The sequence below is a fragment of the Rhinatrema bivittatum genome, chromosome 3, assembly GCF_901001135.1.
Source record: "Rhinatrema bivittatum chromosome 3, aRhiBiv1.1, whole genome shotgun sequence".
Taxonomy (NCBI): domain Eukaryota; kingdom Metazoa; phylum Chordata; class Amphibia; order Gymnophiona; family Rhinatrematidae; genus Rhinatrema; species Rhinatrema bivittatum.
In genome coordinates, this window is record NC_042617.1 from 28220309 (window position 1) to 28238535 (window position 18227).

The 18227-nt window shown below is 47.9% G+C and overlaps 1 protein-coding gene across 2 annotated transcripts in view; it reads right to left on the reverse strand.

Annotated features, from left to right (window-relative positions):
- The window catches only part of LOC115086740 (calpain-13-like), a 221206-nt gene that overhangs the window by 34106 nt on the left and 168873 nt on the right, over positions 1-18227 (reverse strand). Inside the window, exons 17-18 of one of the 2 annotated variants that reach the window (XM_029593020.1) lie at positions 11418-11491; positions 2299-2367 (exon numbers count right to left, since the gene is read on the reverse strand). In XM_029593020.1, coding sequence (XP_029448880.1) covers positions 2299-2367; positions 11418-11491 — 143 coding nt within the window. Of the gene's footprint in view, positions 1-2298; positions 2368-11399; positions 11492-18227 lie in introns of both variants that reach the window. The other variant, XM_029593021.1, reaches the window with a different exon arrangement.

Here is an 18227-nt window from a genome sequence, read left to right on the forward strand (position 1 = left end):
AAATGAGAAATAAGACAAAGCAAAAGGGTGGGCAGAGTTGTTTTGCTAATAGGACTTTTTGTTTTGTGCAAATACTGTTTCAATCTTCAGGGTCAACGTGGGGAGGACGCTTTTACAAAGGGATGACATTTGGTAATAAGGAATTACCTGGCCAGGAATGTGGGGCAATTTCTTTGCTCCCCAACTAGATTCCTTTGGACTAAATATAGTCCCTCAAAGAATGAGTGTCCCCCGTGGTGAGGTGAAGTCGGAGGAGAAATCTACCTGCATATGTTTGATATGTGGGGAGTTTACCTACACTCATTTGCCCCATCTGTCTAGGTGGTGCAGATCTACGCTGCTACTTTGCCTCCCTTTCAAATTGCAGTCCCTGCAACCCCCAAATCTATAAAAGACCCTTAAAAGGACACTGGCCTTCCCCCCTCCCTTCAGGACCCCTCCATCTCCCCAGAATCTCATCTCATATTTCTGGAAGGTCTTCTGACTTTGCCGGCAGAAGGGATGCAATTTACCTCCTGCCAGCACCGCTGGGCTACATGGAACGGTGACCCCATGTAGACTGGAAACGTCTTAGGAGGGAGGACTGTCAGAGACTCTTCTTTAGATATGGAGACCCATCAGAGAGTCTGTTTATCATCAGGGGTGGAAAGAGCTGGGATCCTCTTGTGTGGGTCGACCTTTTTGATTGGGGGCAGAAGGAGGGCAACGCCAGCTCAGAGGGAGTTTTACATTCAGGACTTGTGCGATTGCATTTTGTCCAGCTAAGTTACTAAAAAGTTTACATTTCAGCCACAACCTAGCTAACTTGGTTGTAACTGAATATTCGCCTAAACTTAGCTAGGCAAAATCTAGCTGGGTAAGTTGAGCACGCAACGGTGTCTAAAAGTTGCATCCTTCACCCCCTTCCCCACAAATGTAGACGTTTGAGCCATCTGTTGAAATGAACCAAATAAATAGAACTGTTTATTTATTTGATTTGATTTATATTCCGCTTTTTCAGGCACATCAAAATGGAATACATTCTGGTACTGTTCTAACCCAGGCCCAAAATGTGGGGAACCCACAAACTTTTAGCCATGTTGAGCTGAAGGTGGAAGGTGGCCAGCTTTAAACTATAGACACAGTACGGTGCATCTTCTCAGCTGCTGATATTCACTGTAAAGATGCATTACTTTTGGAAAACAAAATTTGGTTAAGTTGAGAGCCTACTATGAGCTACAGATCTGTGAGAATAAAGGATATCTGTTTTGAGAGCATACCAGACCAGGTTGCAAGCAGCCCGTAGCCTGAACAAATTGTCATGAAAAGTTTTACTTCTGGCACGGACACATTGTCACAGAGGATTTGCTCCTTCAGGGAAGCTCTGGTTTTCCAAAAGAGGCCACAGGTGAGAACAGAGACTGTGTGTTAGCTGTGCTTACGTCATAGCCCAAGAGTGAAGGAATAGCCCAGAACTGGAAAGGGCAGTGGACGGTGGCCAGAGACAGTCTGTGGATTCCCATCCTTGACTTCGTTCTGTGGTCCCACTAACCCAACCCTACTACCCTCTACCACAGAAGCGTTAGAACAGGGATTCTCAGCCCACTCCTCAGCAGGGACCGAGCCAGTCTGGTTTTCAGAATATCTGCAATGAATAAGCACTGCCTCATTGTGGATCTGCTGAAAACCCACTGTCTGGGTGAATCCCAAGGACTGGATGGGAATCACTGCATTAGAAAGTGAAAACTGGAACAGGCAGGCGTCTGTAGAACTTGTACAGGGCAAGAACACAGTGCAGATGTTCCTGTTCCTGATGTTCAGTGGTGCCCCTAACTGCAAAGTTACCCGCACAAAGTTAAGTGCGCATAAAATGACCTGATTTTAAAGCACATGGTACCTGCATAAACTGAGTTTGAATATCGGGTTATGTCACAAAATATACACGCGTAACTTTACCAGTTGCAAAATGAGGTGTAGCGAATAAGCGTAATTTTTGAATATGTTAAGTTACTCTTGTAAATTCATAACATGCCCTGAAAACACTCCCGCAGCTCATTCCCAGAACGCCTGTTATATATGCGGCCAAATGTATGCACATTATGAACTTAATATGTGTTATTTTAGGTGGTTGAAATTCCACTTCAGTGTATTTCGTCAATCTACACACAAAACTCCTTATTTTATGCACGTAAAACCAGATTAAGCTTTTGAAAATGTATACCTAAATATGCTGATGACCAACTTCCCCTCCCCCACGTGGCATTACAAAGGAAACTCTGGCGGGGGGTTTATTGGTTAATAATAACAATTCTCATATACCTTAAACTCATTCAGATAGCTCCATAAGCATCTACACTCTTCCAGTTCAAGGCTCCCCTTACGGTTGATCTGTATAATACCTGTTAAGTGTTCACTACAGTAGGATGTGGAAAGAGGTTCTGTTGGCCCCAGCAAACAGCTGTGGTGCTGACACAGGCACACTTTCTCAGCAAATAATACTGTAAGACTTTTGCTTGACTCTTACACCTGGCCCTTAATCATCTTCCCATAGCACTATTATTCACGGTGAACCCGTCTCCTAAAAATCCCCCTATTATGTTAAAAGAGACACATCTAGTTATTCATCATTGAAGCATGATTGAAATACTACCCAAGAGGGTGCTAAACACCCTGAGCAGGAAAAAATATTTACATTAAAAAGTATATCCGTCAGAGAACCCTAAAACAGGGTAATGTTTTTAAAAAAATGCTTAATCTTGCAAGCGTTATTACACAATGGCAAAGAATATCAAAACTATTCAAAAAATAAAATTGGCCCAAAAACACACACACACACACACACACACACACACACACATATTTATCGATTGCCCTGGTCAATCATTCCTCATTCACCCCACTTCTAAACTCTCTTTAGTGTTATGCATTTATAACATGTATAGATATCCACATAAAGCATTGTCAGAGTGCTGGTAATGAAACAATGAAACACTTGCAATAAATGCAGCTGGACTTCAAGAAAGGTACTTTGGGAACTGCAGATGAGTCGCAAGGAAGATGAATCGCAATGCACAAGAAAGGATACTTTGTAATTGATTCACAGGTCTGCTCTTCCAATGATGTTTCTGTAGTCGCTCTTCATCTTCTGCTATACCTTGAATTCTTTCTGTCCCTACAAAGGCCTCTGTTTCGCCGTACAGGCTCCGTTCATAACTCTTCTTGCGTTGACACCATGGAGTGTATTTAGTGAAGAGAACTCGATCTCTTATTGTCGATTCTTCCTAGCGTGTTGGAAACCTTTTCAAGTCTCTTTGCTGGAACTGTGTCCGGAGCAGACCTCCAGTGCTTCTCTGCAGAACAACGAAGGTATCTTCCATGTGACTCATTTGCAATCTTTGCCCAGAGAGTCCAAATCCTCTCTCTCTCCCCAGGGGTGAAGACTCTAGATGGGGGTCTTCAAAGGTCTCAAGTGTTCTTCCTCAGAGTTAGGTGGGTCTTTATTCTCTTTTTCTCACACTCGAATCCCTGATGAGAGGTATCCTCTCTGAAACATGCAGCCCTGGGATGTTCCCCAGAAGGGCAGCAAGATGGGCGGAAACATTCTTCCTCCCTGATCGTCAACCAAAACAGCCTTTTCCCCACAAATGAGGTTAACACTGGAGTTTGTGCCTTGCTTCAGGTCACCACCATACCTCCTTCCTCATTGAGGGTACAGAGGGGCAGGTCTTCCCTACCCTGGGTAGCCCAGATGCAGTGTTCCCCGTGCCCTGTATCCTGGAGATACCCATGGAAGGGAAGGTCTCACAAGGCTCCTACCACGAAAATGCAAAATCCCACAAAATAACCCAGAGGAAAGCCCCAGCCTGCCAATTAGTGGACTGGTAGGAACCACCTCCCAACCTCGCTTAGGATCCCCAGGCAGGGTTTGCCTGGATCCTCCAAACAGGCCTGAAAATCCAAGAAACTAGCACTCCTTACTGCCACCTAATTCTCCAAACCCCGCAAAGCAGAGCTGCTTATAAACCCTTATGGATGGCCATTTCAACACCCTCAAAGGGAGGGAGCTGCATATGAATGGTACCTCCCCCCCGCCAATTACTAACCTCACTATCCCTAACTAAAGGACTTAATTATAATGAACCCAAATGGTCCATTACAATTACTTCTAATTTTTACTGTTTGTTTTCTCTCCCCCGAGCATCCCAAGCCATCAACGGCATACTACTACGGTGAGGATCACCAAACTCCCAAGAAACTGGAGCACGAGGCTACTCAAGCAAAGGCTCCTTGCCAGAGAGGGAACAAAGCTTTAGGAAAATTGGTTCTTAACTGCTAATTTTCGTTCCTTTAGTACCACGGATCAGTCCAGACAGTGGATTGAGCCTCCTGTCCAGCAGATGGAGACAGAGAAAAACTGAAAGGGTATCCTATATCAGGACACAGCCTCTCCTGTGTCTCTTCAGAATTAAGGATATCAAAGTAGAGAAAGAGAACATTAACTTGGAAATGATCAAACAAGAAACTTTTAAACAATTAACTCGTAATTCGAAATTCAAAAATCCTGTAAGAAATAAACTGCTCTTATATAAATATCTATCAGGTAGATATTTCCGGTGCCTGAAAATCTGATAGGAAGCAAAGACCGATAGAAAAAAACCCTCGTTCAGAAGTACTGTGTAGAACAAAAAAATTTCGAGCAGGCATACTAACGCAGCAGGTCGGGAGTCTGGACTGATCCGTGGTACTACAGGAACGAAAATTAGCAGGTAAGAACTAATTTTCCTTTCCCTGTATGTACCCAGATCAGTCCAAACAGTGGGATGTACCAAAGCTTCCCTAAGTAGTGTGGGACCGAGATAGTCCTGCTCGAAGCACTTGTCTGCCAAAGGAGCCAAACTCTGGCACGTGGACATCAAGACGATAATGCTGAGCAAATGTGTGCAGAGGCTTCCAAGTAGCTGCTCTGCATATTTCCTGCGCAAAAACCAACTGGCTCTCCGCCCAAGAAGTAGCATGTGAACGCAAAGAATGGGCCTTTAAGCCCTCTGGTACCAGCCTGCCATGACAGATATATGCCGATGCGACCGCTTCCTTTAGCCACCTAGCAATAGCAGCTTTAAAAGCCTTGTTCCCTTTATTGGGACCACTCCATAAGACAAAGAGATGATCAGAGACACGGAACTCATTGGTGACTTGTAAGTATTGTAGGAAAACTCTCTTGACATCCAGTCACCGCAGGTCACTACCTGGAGTGCTGGAAATGTCCTCTGAAGAAAAAGCCGGAAGCTCCATGGAGTGATTGACGTGAAAAGAGGACACCACCTTAGGTAAGAAGGACAGGACTGTTTTGAGGGAAACCCCAGAATCAGAAAAACGGAGAAAAGGTTCCCTACAGGACAACACTTACAAAGGCACATTGCAAGCCCCTCAGGTAAAATCATCACTGAGCAAAAGAGCACTATCTTCAGGAGGCCCCCACCAATGGAATGCGCTCCCCCCAGATCTAAGACTAGAACCAAGTCATCAGGAGTTCAAAAAAAAGCTAAAAACATGGCTTTTCCGTCAAGCCTTCCCAGATATCTAATGCTACCTAATCAAGTCTTTTAACCCAAATCATGGGTTATCTCACTGTTTTTTCCTATTACAATTTTTTTCAACTGTACCTTAATTTTTGAGCTCTTTCATCTTTGTATTTATACTTTACTCACACTCCATTTACTCTATCTCTTTTATATTTTTTTTCTATATAATATTTATTACTACATTACTATGTTTAATTGGTTATCTATTCTATTTGTTCCATAATTTATTGTTAGTTCTATTGTTACCTGTTTTATTGTTCAACTGTTCTATGTAAAGCCCACTACTCTTTTTGGGCATTTAAAAGTTGTATGTAAACCGGATTGATTTGTAGTTCCTACAAGAACTTCGGTCTATAAAAATTAAAAATAAATATAAATAAATAAAAATAAACACTTGGAGCTCGGACACTCTCCTGGCTGAGCAAATACTGGAATTTGAACTCATATTCTCAAACACCCTCCAAACTCAGATATAAGCGAGAGAGGTGGACGTTTTACGTGCCCGCAACAGCGTGGAAATAACTTCTTCCTTATAACCCTTTTTTCTTAGGCGACACCGCTCAAAAGCCAGGTCGCTAGACAAAAGCGATGCACCTGATCGAAAAATACAGGACCTTGGCGCAGCAGGTTTGGTAGATGACCGAGGTGGAGGGGACCCTCCTCTGTGAGGTTCACCAGATCTGCAAACCATGGTCATCGAGGCCACTCTGGTGCCACGAGAATGACTTGACCCATGTGAAGTTCTATCCTCCTGAGCACCTTTCCCACCAGAGGCCAAGGTGGGAAGACGTATAGGAGGACTTTGTGAGGCCAGGGCAGGATCAGGGCATCTACGCCTTCCAAGCAGGCTCCCTTCTGCAACTGAAGAATCTGGGAGCCTGTGCATTTCCGAAGGTGGCCATCAGGGCCAAGTGGGGAGCACCCCACCTGCGCACGACAAGATCCATCTCCTCCTCGGACAACTCCCATTCTCCGGGGTCTAGATGTTGACAACTGAGGAAGTCGGCTTGAACATTCTCTGTCCCCGCGATGTGGGAGGCCGCCAGCCGATCCAGATGGCGCTCTGCCCATGAGAGGAGCTTGCTGGCTTCCAATGCCACCAGACGACTCCTGGTGCCCCCCTGGCGATTGAGGTAAGCGACTGTGGTGGCATTGTCGGATAAGACTCATACCTCTTTGCGACAGATCAAAGGAAGGAAGGACTTGAGTGCCAGACGAATCGCTCGGGTTGCCAGGTGGTTGATGTGCCACTGGAATTGCATTGGGGACCATAGTCCCTGAGTAGATTGATTCTGGCACACTGCTCCCCAGCCGGAGAAACTGGCATCCATCATAAAGATGATCCACTGGGGAGTTGTCAGAGGCACCCCCCTTCAGAAGGTGGGCGAGCGATAGACATCACCGCATGCTGGCTATGGTAGAGTTGGAGAGAGGTAGCGGAGTCTGAAACTCCTCAGAGACCGGCTTTCAGTGGGACAGCAAAGCTTTCTGTAACGGACGTATATGCGCAAAAGCCCAAGGAACCAAACTGATAGTTGAGGCCATGGAGCCCCGGACCTGAAGGTAGTCCCAGGCCTTGGGAATGGAGAGAGCTAAGTGATGCCATACTTGATCCATGAGCTTGAGCGCCCGGGCCTCTGGTAACAAAACCTTGCCCAAGCGAATGTCGAAATGCGCTCCCAGGAACTCCAGGACCTTAGAGGGCTGGAGGATGCTTTTGGAGAAGTTGACTATCCAGAAATGTCAAGACTCTGTTGACTGATATCATGCAGAGGTCCTCTGATTTGGTGCAAATGAGCCAGTCATCCAGGTAAGGATGGACTAGGACTCCGTCGCGGCATAGGGTGGCCGCCACCACCACCATGACTTTGGTAAAAGTGTGCGGCGCGATGGCCAGACCAAATGGAAGCGACCGAAACTGGAAGTGTTGACCCAAGATGTCAAAGCGGAGAAACTTCTGATGGTTGTGGCGGATTAGGAAGTCGAGAGACGCGAGAAATTCACCTGAGCGAACCGCCACTATGACCGCCCTCAGGGTCTCCATCCGAAAATGGGGAACCTTGAGGGCCCGGTTGAATCTCTTGATGTCCAGGATTGGTCTGAAGGAACCATCCTTTTTGGGAATGACAAAGTAGATGGAGTACTGGCCGGATCCCTGTTCCTCCACAGGCACAGGGACTATGGCTCCCAGCTCTTGCAGCCTGACTAGAGTCTGACACACCGCCGGATGCTTCTGGTTCTCGCAAAGAGAGATGAGGTAGCGGTTCGTGAGGTCCCAAGCAAATTCTAATGCGTAGCCTTTTTCAATCACCTCGAGGACCCACTGATCCGTTGTAATCTTGACCCATTCCTTGAGAAACAGAGACAGACGACCACCTAAATTTTAAACAGAGGAATGGGCCGGTCGTATCTCACTGTGAGGACTTCGCAGAGGGGCCTTGCAAGTTACCATACCGGAAGGGACGTCGGCCACGAAAGGAATGAGACCACGGCTGGGATCTAGCAGAAGCACCTCTTTGGAAGGATCCCTGCACTCTGTTATTGTACCTGCACTGGCCTTGGAAGCGAGAGCGAGAAGGAAAGAAGGACTTAGCCTGTCTAGGGCAGTCCTCAGGCAGCTTATGAATCTTGTTGCCTCCCAAAGATTTAATAAGCTGCTCAAGGTCCTCACCAAAAAGCATCTTACTCTTGAAAGAAAGCGTGCCCAGCTGCGTCTTGGAGGAGGGATCTGCAGCCCAATTTCGTAGCCAAAGAAGCCATCTGGCCGATACTGCGGACACCATGGCCCAGGCCTGCACCCGGAGCAAGTCGTAGAGGGTGTCAGCTCCATATGCAACCACAGCTTCCAGCCGATCCACCTGTTCCGTCTCTGCAGATGGGAGGTCCTGGGGACTGAGTAATTGTTGAACCCACCTGAGGCTTGCCCACTGCATGAGGCTGCTACAGACTGTCGCCTGAACTCCTAAAGCGAGGACTTCAAAGATCCGCTTGAGATGCAGTTCCAGTTTGCGATCCTGAACATAGGTGGCGCTCCATCCCGGTGGTTGGAGCGCCATGGCTCCAACCACCGGGATGGTGGTGTGTTTGGTAACTGTGGAGACCGAAGCGTCCACCTTAGGAACCTTAAGCATCTCTAGGCATTGGTCAGGTAGAGCTTGTCCACTGCCCTACCCACGCGGAGACCCGATTCGGGAAACTCCTATTCCCGTAGGAGGAGCAGCATGAGCATAGGGAGGAAGGGAAAAGTACGTGGAGGAGCCCTGAGTCCCACCAGGACCAGGTCCATGTTCCCTGGGGCAGAGGCACTGGCAGATTCCTCAGGTGGGTTTTCGATCCCCAGCTCATCCAGTACAACAGGAATGAGCGGGTTCCGCTCTTCTCTCTGGAATAATCATAAAACCCGCAGTTCGTCACCCTCTATTGTGGGATTTGGGAGTATATCCGGATCCGGATGTTACGACTATGGCTGCTATGCAGCCGCCTCACCACCAGAGGTCCCCCATGAGCATGTTCTCCTGGCTGGCCCAGTCCGCCCTCCTTGTCTACTCTATGTTTCTGACTTCCTTTATAACCCTGTCTAGCATTTTCCTCAGTGCTTCGGCATCGAGCTCGTCTGGGCTCCCTGCTCTAGCCTTCTGCCTGCCTCTGTGTGGCCTTCGGGCTTCTGCCTTGCCCTGCTGCCTTTGGGCTTCTACCTTGCTCTGTTGCCTTTGGGCACTCAGCTTAGTTGTGCTGCCTTCGGGCTTGTGTGTTTTATGTTTAGTGCTGTAATGTTTGATTAGTCTGTCTGGTCATTGTCAGTCTTGTTTTCCCCGAGTTCCCTTAGTCCAGTCACTCATACCAACAGTCAGTATCACCCTTACCTGCACGCAACCCTGAGTCCATCCTTACCAGCACCCAGTTCCAGTATTCTGATCACCTCTACATGCATTCACTTCCACACATACCTCCATGCTGTTCCTGTGTTTAAGTTCACCCTTACCTCCACGCACTTTGTATTAGACTCCCTCCAGCCAGCTCTCACTACCACAGGCACCCTTCTGTTAGTATTCAGCTCCATAAACCTCAGCCAGTACCCAGCCTTACACACTCCTGCCTGCACCAGATTCTACCCCAGCCAGTATCAGAGGCTTTCCTGCAACCCCTGTCTCTCTCCACCTGGAGTCACCCCCGCAGGTGGTGTTTACCACACCTAACCGGTGTCCATTCGTAACAGCGGATCAGGATCTGGAGGAGAGGGCTGGGGAGGATCTGGGGTGGTTGATACGCCCGGAACGGTCCCGACTCGGACAGGACCCTGGGAATCTGGGGCCTGAGATGCATGTGCAACGGACCCCCGAGGGATCTTTGCCAGAGGAGGGTCTTGGGGGGGGGGGGGGGTCCTCCTGTTCCTGAAGGCTGACTAAATAAGATTTGTGCAACAAAAGCACAAAATCTGGAGTAAAACGATGCTGAGCCTTTCTGGGTAATGGGGGGGAGGGGCTAGGTCAGAAAGGTCAGGCACCCCCTCCAGGGGTGTGCACGGGGCTCAAATCTGGAGGCGAAATCGCAAAATCTGGCTCCCCTCCCCCTTGAGGCACAGAATCCGTTGCAATCCCTGAGCCCAAAATGGTCGCTGTTCCCACGGTTTTTCTCGAGGGAGCCAGCTTGGAAACGTGTCTGGGAGCCCGACCCGGACCGCTGATTTTGCTGGTGCCCCGGAGGGTCCCTCACCCCCAGGTAAACAATCTGAGCAGAGGCCATCATGGGAGAGCTGCGAACCAGGCTCCCTACTGGCTGGCAAGTTACTGATCTCGGCATGAGCAAGGGAAGGCTGCCGCTAATGAAAAACAGCTGAGCCGGGCTGCAATCGTGAGCAGGAGCAGGAGAGTGAACCCTGAGCTGCTTGTTCCGTTTGTCCCCAGAGCAACTGAACGGGGGTGAGGCGAAAGTGTTCCTTCTGGCTTCCTTGACTTTAAAAAAAATTTTTTTTTTAATATCTGCAGCAGCTTAAAAATGTCAGTGCAGCAGTACCCGAAGCAATACAAACTCCCGGGTGAGGGAAGTCAAGAGGGGGAGTGACTGGAACACCAGTATCGCCCCAAGCCAGTCAAGGGTCACCGGGTAAGGAATCCTAGGCTGAATATTCAAGGGGCAAGCCCCCCTAGGACCCTATAAGAGCCAGGGGACAGAGCTGTCTCCCTGAGAAACACGGGTTTTGAACTTTGAAAAATTTCTTTTTTTTTTTTTCTTCTGATATAAGATCCTGAAGTAACAGTGAGGAAGAAAAAACCCCCCACAGAAAGAAGAAATAGCTAAAGAAGGGGAGCCGCAGGTTCAACTGTCTGGATCTACTGGAGACAGAGAAATACAGAAGGGACACAGGAGGGGCTCTATCCTGATATATGATAACCTTTCAGTTTTTCTCTGTCTCCATCTGCTGGACAGGAGGCTCAACCCACTAACTGGACTGATCCGAGTATGTACAGGGAACCATCATTACCTTTCACTTATCAATATATTATTTGGTGTAATTATAGGGCTTTGTCAACCAATCCCTACTGTCTATGTCTAAATTATCTCTCTCTCCCCAATCAAAGGCTGATGATCTGGAACTTGGAGGTCGTTCATTGCCAGGACCAGTAACTTATATCCTTCTAAAAAAGGGCATTGCGTTCTGCACTGTTCAGGGGGTAGGAAGGCTTTCAATTGAATTTCATGGTACACAAACAGAGATGAATGGATTACGCCCACTCACACCAAGATGAATGATTGTAGTCTCCACGCTGAATGTGTTTTTCAATATGTTTGGCCATAACTCAAAGCAAAAGAAGATGTGAAAAGGAAAATATCAATTACTCTTAGTAAAAAGGATACATCCATCAATGCTAAAATTCCTCGGCATTCGTCCTCTGTGAATCCTCCACCTCCTCTCAGCCAGCCTGGACAATCTGTATATCAAAAAGCAAAAATGAAACTTTGGGGGATTTTTTTTTTTTTTAACAAACTATATTGAAGGAAATTGAGAAAGTGATACATATGGTTATGAAATATATGAGGCTTCTGACTCTGAAGACACCGGTGGAAATCCGACATCATTCTCCCTCTTCCCGCTACTCCTAACTCTTCTCCCTTCTCTAGTACCATCCTGAGTTTGCCAAGCTTTCCCTTCCAGCACTCAGGGCAGCAGAGGGAACCCAAGAAAGACTTAAATACAGCCAGGATCTAATTAGCAGTGAGAAGGCTGAAGCTCCTCAAGTCTCCCTGTAACTCTTTTGTTTTAAGCAGTAAGCTTGCACGGGCATAAAAAAAAATAAAACATAAAACAATATAAAACATAAAACAGTATTGCATTTTCTTATGTTCTTATGTTCTTAATATGCGCGTGATGACCCTTTTTTTGAGCTGGGAGTTAGTGGAAGGTAGCAGAGGGAGGGGGTGGCTTTATTTCTGAACAGCTCCTCCCTGGAGGTTACTGGAATGGCCAGCTCCCCTGCTGCTTATAAAAGCAGGCGGCAGCAGAGCCGGGTGTGGCATTTTGGTTAGGAGTTAGAGACAGTAGGAGGGCCTTTTCTTGAGTTGCTCCCCTGCTTGGGTACAGGGTTTCACAGACTGGGCTAATACCCTAATGGGAAGGGGACCAGTGCCTACTTGGTGCTAGTTCCATTTTTTGATTAGGACTTTTGGATGCTTATGCCCTTTTGAGGACTTCTCCTTGTGAAAGCCCTTGACCGGAGAATTCGGGGTATCAGGGGGGTAAGGAAGACTGCGCTGCTCTCCAGTCTTCACACAGGGGGCTGGATCAGGGGTGACCCGATGCAGGAGGCTTCCAGAGTTTCTACATTTTTGTGGGTTTTTTTCTGAGCTCCCAGTAGGAAGTTTGTGGCCACCTTCCTGACGGAAGAGGGGTCGTCTGCAAAGAGCTGCTGTGTTCCCTGCTGCTGGACTTTTCTTCAGAAAAATGCCATTGAGATAACCGAAGAGGTAAACTCTGAGTAAGACCTACAATTCTACTGCGAGGACACCCATCTGGGGTTTTCACGCTTGGGGAGAGATACTTTGGGGAGACTGTCCAAAGACTGTATGCCTTTTTGTCAGCAGCACTTTTGGAAGGGGTTCTCTGTCCCAGCTAAGGATACCCTGCCCAACTGCGAACACCATGGAGCGTAAGAGTTTCCCTGCCCAGTATTGAGAGACCCTTGCACGGAGAGAATTGAAGAACTGTAAATTCCAACCTGTGCTAAGAACTGGGCCTTGGAGGACTTTATCCTCCCCCTCATTGGAAAGAAAGCTGTCCCGGGGCTCTTGGTCTGTGCTGGAGTAGGGGGAAAGTTAAAAGACTGGCCCCGGGACCCTCGTGTCCCCCTGCCCTCTTGACTCAAGAACATGAAAAGAGCTGCACGGCAGGTTTCAAACACTTGCAAAGCCCTGCTGATCTGACGGTGAACACGACCTGTGCCCACAAGCTCCTCCTGCTTCCTGCCCTTCACAAATAAAAGGAAGCTTTACACGTGCTCTCAGGAGAGGGGGAAAGAGAAGAACAGTATTAATAGTTCGATGGAGGAGTGGAAGATTTGCTTATAAAGGCTGTGGAAATTTCAGGTTAGGTGTCTTCTCTGTGTCCTGTGAGCCTTCATCACACCCTTTCTGATGTCTTTTGTCGCGTCCTTTGAATGTCTATGGGCCGGGTTTTGTCTCCGTCTAGTCCCTGGTAGGGCAATAGTCAAAGCACTTTGCATGGATATATAACATTTTAACCATGGAAATCAGGGTTTCAAAAACAGCCTAACCTGTCCGCAGGTAAAAATATGCGTGTGGCTGAACCATATTTATTTTTACACATAGACTGCAAAGGCAATCCTGGGGGTGGGGACTGAACAACGCACGTAGTTTTGATTTTGCAAAAGTACACGCGTAGTTTTGTGCCGAAAAGTGACATGCAGAGAAAGCAGGCACAAATCTCTGCACGTAACTTTTCCTTACACAATAATCTATGCAAAACTACCTGCATGGTTTTGCTTTTATTACTGCTGCATACACCATGGGTTAAAAATACCAGCAGAGTTTGCACCAATGCACACACTTTGGATTATTTACCCCTAGTTCTCCTCGAGTTTGAACAACAGGAGAGAGGGTGAATGAGTGTGGCAGGAGTTTAGTGTGTCAGCTGGTGTGCGAAGAGTGTTAGTGCTATGCAAATTGTTAAGATGCAGAGTAGGCTGGTGGAGTGGGTGCAGGAGTCAGGAGGGGCAGGAGCCGAGGATGATAAAGGAAAATTAGTTTCTTACCTGATAATTTTATTTCCTGTAGTACCACGGATCAGTCCAGACTCCTGGGTTTTGCCCCCCCCCCCCCCCCCCATTCCAGCAGATGGAGACAGAGAAATTTTCACAAACTCTGCCCTTTACCATGAGGTGCCACCCACAGTTCGTCAGTATTTCTCAGTAACAAAGCAGAATGGATCAAAACCATCTAACAAATTAACTCTAAACTCCAAACTGGCTCACAAACCCTCAAAAGGGCACAGAACCCAAACAAACACTGTGAACAAATTGATCTGCAAAACCGAAATTGAAATAGACCATACTGCACGAGCGGACTCTCCATTGCCTGAATGCTGACAACAGGGGGACTCTGGACTGATCCGTGGTACTACAGGAACGAAAATTATCAGGTAAGACACTAACAACTCCTTTCCCTGTACGTACCTGCATCAGTCCAGACTCCTGGGATGTACCAGAGCTATCTTACCTAGGGCGGGATCCGGAGAGGCCCGCTCAGAGCACTCATTCTCCAAATCCTCCGGAATCTGGAGCTTGGACATCCAGTCGGTAATGCCTCGCGAAAGTGTGCAAAGACTTCCACATTGCCGCTCTGCAAATCTCTTGAGGCGAAATGTGTTGACATTCCGCCCAGGTTGCTGCCTGCGCCAGAGTAGAATGTGCTCGAAATCCACCGGTGAGGGCTTCTCACGCAGTAAATAAGCTGAACTTATAGCCTCCTTCAGCCAACGAGCCATCAGTGTCTTAAAAGCCATATTGCTGCTTTTCGGAACATTCCACAGCACGAAAAGATGGTCGGACAAACGAAAAGCGTTCGTAACCTCTAAGTACTGCAGTAACGCCCTACGAACATCCAATTTCCGCAAGTCTCGCACGATAGGATCCGCACAATCCAAATCCACAAATGAAGGAAGTTCCACCGACTGATTCAAGTGAAAGGAAGAAACCACCTTTGGAAGAAAAGATGGGACCGTATGCAAGGAAACTCCCAACTCTGAGATCCGCAGGAAGGGCTCACCACAAGACAATGCCTGAAGTTCTGACACCCTCCGGGCCAACGAAATAGCTATCAGAAATACCACCTTCAAAATGAGATCCTTCAGCGTTGCCCTTTTCAATGGCTCAAAGAGCAGACCACACAGAGCTGTAAGGACTAAATTCAGACTCCACGAAGGACAAGGCAGTCGGATCGGAGGGTGCAAGTGTTTGCTCCTCGAAGGAAACGCACCACATCTGGATGTGTTGCCAATGAGATGCCATGAATGGAACCCTGGAAACAACCAAAAGCCGCCACCTGGACCTTCAGGGAACTACACGACAAACCTTTAGCCAGTCCAGCTTGTAGAAAACACAAAATGTCAGCCAGTGACGCCCGGAGTGGGTCTACCTCCTGTTCCACGCACCAAGCCCCAAAATCCTTCCACACCCTGACATAAGTTAAGGATGTGGATGGCTTGCGGGACCGTAAAAGGGTAGCGACCACCACGTCCGACTACCCCTTGTTTTTCAAATGGAGCCTCTCAAAAGCCATGCCACTAGACAAAAGTGAGCCGCCTCTTCCAAACAGACGGGTCCTTGACGAAGGAGAGCCGGGACGTCCAGCAGACGTAGAGGGTCCGTCACGGCCAGGTTGAGCAGGTCCGCAAACCATGGCTGCCTCGGCCACTCCGGAGCTATCAAGATCACCTCTGCTGGGTGAAGCTCTATGCAACGGAGTATCTTTCCGATGAGCGGCCATGGAGGAAACACATAAAGTAGCACTTCGGATGGCCAGTGGAGCACTACAGCATCCATGCCCTCGGCCCCTCTCTCCCTGCGCCTGCTGAAAAACCGCGGGGCCTTGGCATTCTTGAACGTCGCCATCAGATCCAGGCAGGGAGTGCCCCATTTGTCGCAAATGAGCCAAAAGGCCTCATCTGCCAATTCCTACTCTCCGGGGTCGAGGCGGTTCCGACTGAGAAAGTCCGCCTGCACATTTTCGACGCCCGCTATTTGGGACGCCGCGATGCGGGACAATTACTGTTCCACCCAGCATATAAGAAAATTGGTTCTTACCTGCTAATTTTCGTTCCTATAGTACCAAGGATCAGTCCAAAGAAGTGGGTTGTGCATCCCTACCAGCAGGTGGAGTCAGAGAGCAAAACTTTGGGCACTGCCATATATACAAGAGTGCCACCTGCAGTCCCTCAGTATTGACCTGTACCCCAGCCAAACAACCAATACTAATGGACGAAGGGGCGACCAAAAACCACTGTCCCCCACTTCGCCCCAAGGAAACAACATGAGTAAATAAACCTTTAGAAAAAAACTGCTCCAACAATTGAATTCTGCAAAAAAGGAGCTCTATGAAAAACTAGGCAAATTGAGCCAACACAGTCTTTCGGTAACTGAAGTAAGAGGTGGGCCTCTGGACTGATCCTTGGTACTATAGGAACAAAAATTAGCAGGTAAGAACCAATTTTCTTTTCCCTATACGTACAAGGATCAGTCCAGAGAAGTTGGATGTACCCAAGCCACCCTACACTGGGCAGGAACCCGAAAGACCCGCAAGTAGAACACTTGCACTGAAGGACGCCTCATCAGAGGCCTTAACGTCCAAGTGATAATGCTTAGTAAATGTGTGCAAAGAGGACCATACCGCCACCCGGAAGATCTCCTGAGGTGATAGCAACTGACACTCCACCCAGGAAGTAGCCTGAGCACTGGTGGAATGAGCTCGGAGACCCAAAGGCACTTGGCGGCCGCGGACCAAATATGCTGAAGTAATAGTCTCTTTAATCCATCGAGAAATGGTCGCTTTAGACACCTTGTCCCCTTTTTTTGCACCCCCGAAAAGAATGAACAAATGATCGGAGCGTCTGAAGTCATTGGTAACGTTTAGGTACTTTTTTAGGTAACTTTTTGGGTACTTGCCAGGTTCTTATGGCCTGGATTGGCCACTGTTGGAAACAGGATGCTGGGCTTGATGGACCCTTGGTCTGACCCAGTATGGCATTTTCTTATGTTCTTAGATAACGCAATAAGACCCGACGCATATCCAAAAGAAGAAGATCCTTGTCCTGAGGCGACCCCCTGGAACCCTGCTGGAACCCTGAAAGCTCCACTGTCTGATTAACATGAAAAGCCGAAACCACCTTAGGAACAAAGGAAGGAACCATGCATAACATCACCCTATCATCGTGAATCCGCAAAAAAGGGTCACGGCACGACAGGGCCTGCAATTCATAAATCCGACACGCCAGCAAATGGCCACCAAGAACACCATCTTCAAGGTTAGATCTTTCAGGGAAGCGGTTCGAAAGGAGCGCCACAGAGCACACGCAATACAAGATTTAAACTCCAATCTGGACACACCACTCAGACGGGAGGTCGTAAATGTTTGACCCCCTTGAGAAATCGAACAATGTCAGGGTGTGCTGCAAGCAAACCACCGGAAAACTTTCCCTACAAGGCACCCAAGGCTGCTACCTGGACCTGAAGAGAATTGAACGCCAAACCCTTCTTGAGCACCTGCTGCTGAAAATCCAGTACCAGAGAGACCTCAACCGTTAAAGGATCGCAAGAGCGCTGATGACACCAGATCTCAAAGAGCCTCCATACCTTCACATAGGTCAGGGAAGTGGATGGACGTCTTGCCTGCAATAGAATGGAACCGGGAGAAGCTTAAGCGCTATATTATTTATTCAAGATACGTCTGTAATGCGGATGTTGTTGGAATTAACTAATAGTTATTCAGTGTGCTCTCATTTAAGCCCCTGAGGCAGCCACTGGAATGTGACGAAACTCGGCGCAAGTCTGGCATTTTTAATTAATCACATACGTCTCCACCAATTAAAGATTTGGAAAAAGACCCTTGGGCATCTATTCTTTGTTGTTATCCTCACGGCACTGTTTGATTGCCTACCTTGCTGTTTTCTAGGCCCGTACCACGGATCAGTCCAGACGGTGGGTTAAGTCCCCCGTCCAGCAGATGGAGTCAGACAAAAACTTCAGAGAGTGCTGCCATATAAGCCAGCACACCCACTATCCCAGAAAACAGACTATCAAAGCCGTAGAGAGAGAGAGAGAGGAGGAGGGATCAAGCAAACTACGTTAATGTAACTTTGAACTGTAAACTTGAACAAACCGATGCCAAAAGGCAAACTTGCAAAGAGAACTCTGAAACAGCTCCACAGGTGGATAGGATAGCCATAGAGACACAGAGAGGCAAAAGCAAGGAAGTAGATCCCAAACAGAAATCCCAACAAGTATGAGGGAGGGCGTCTGGACTGATCCGTGGTACTACAGGAACGAAAATTAGCAGGTAAGGAATAATTTTCTTTTCCCTATACGTACCCGGATCAGTCCAGACGGTGGGATGTACCAAAGTTTCCCTACTGAGGGTGGGCCCTGGATAAACCTGCTT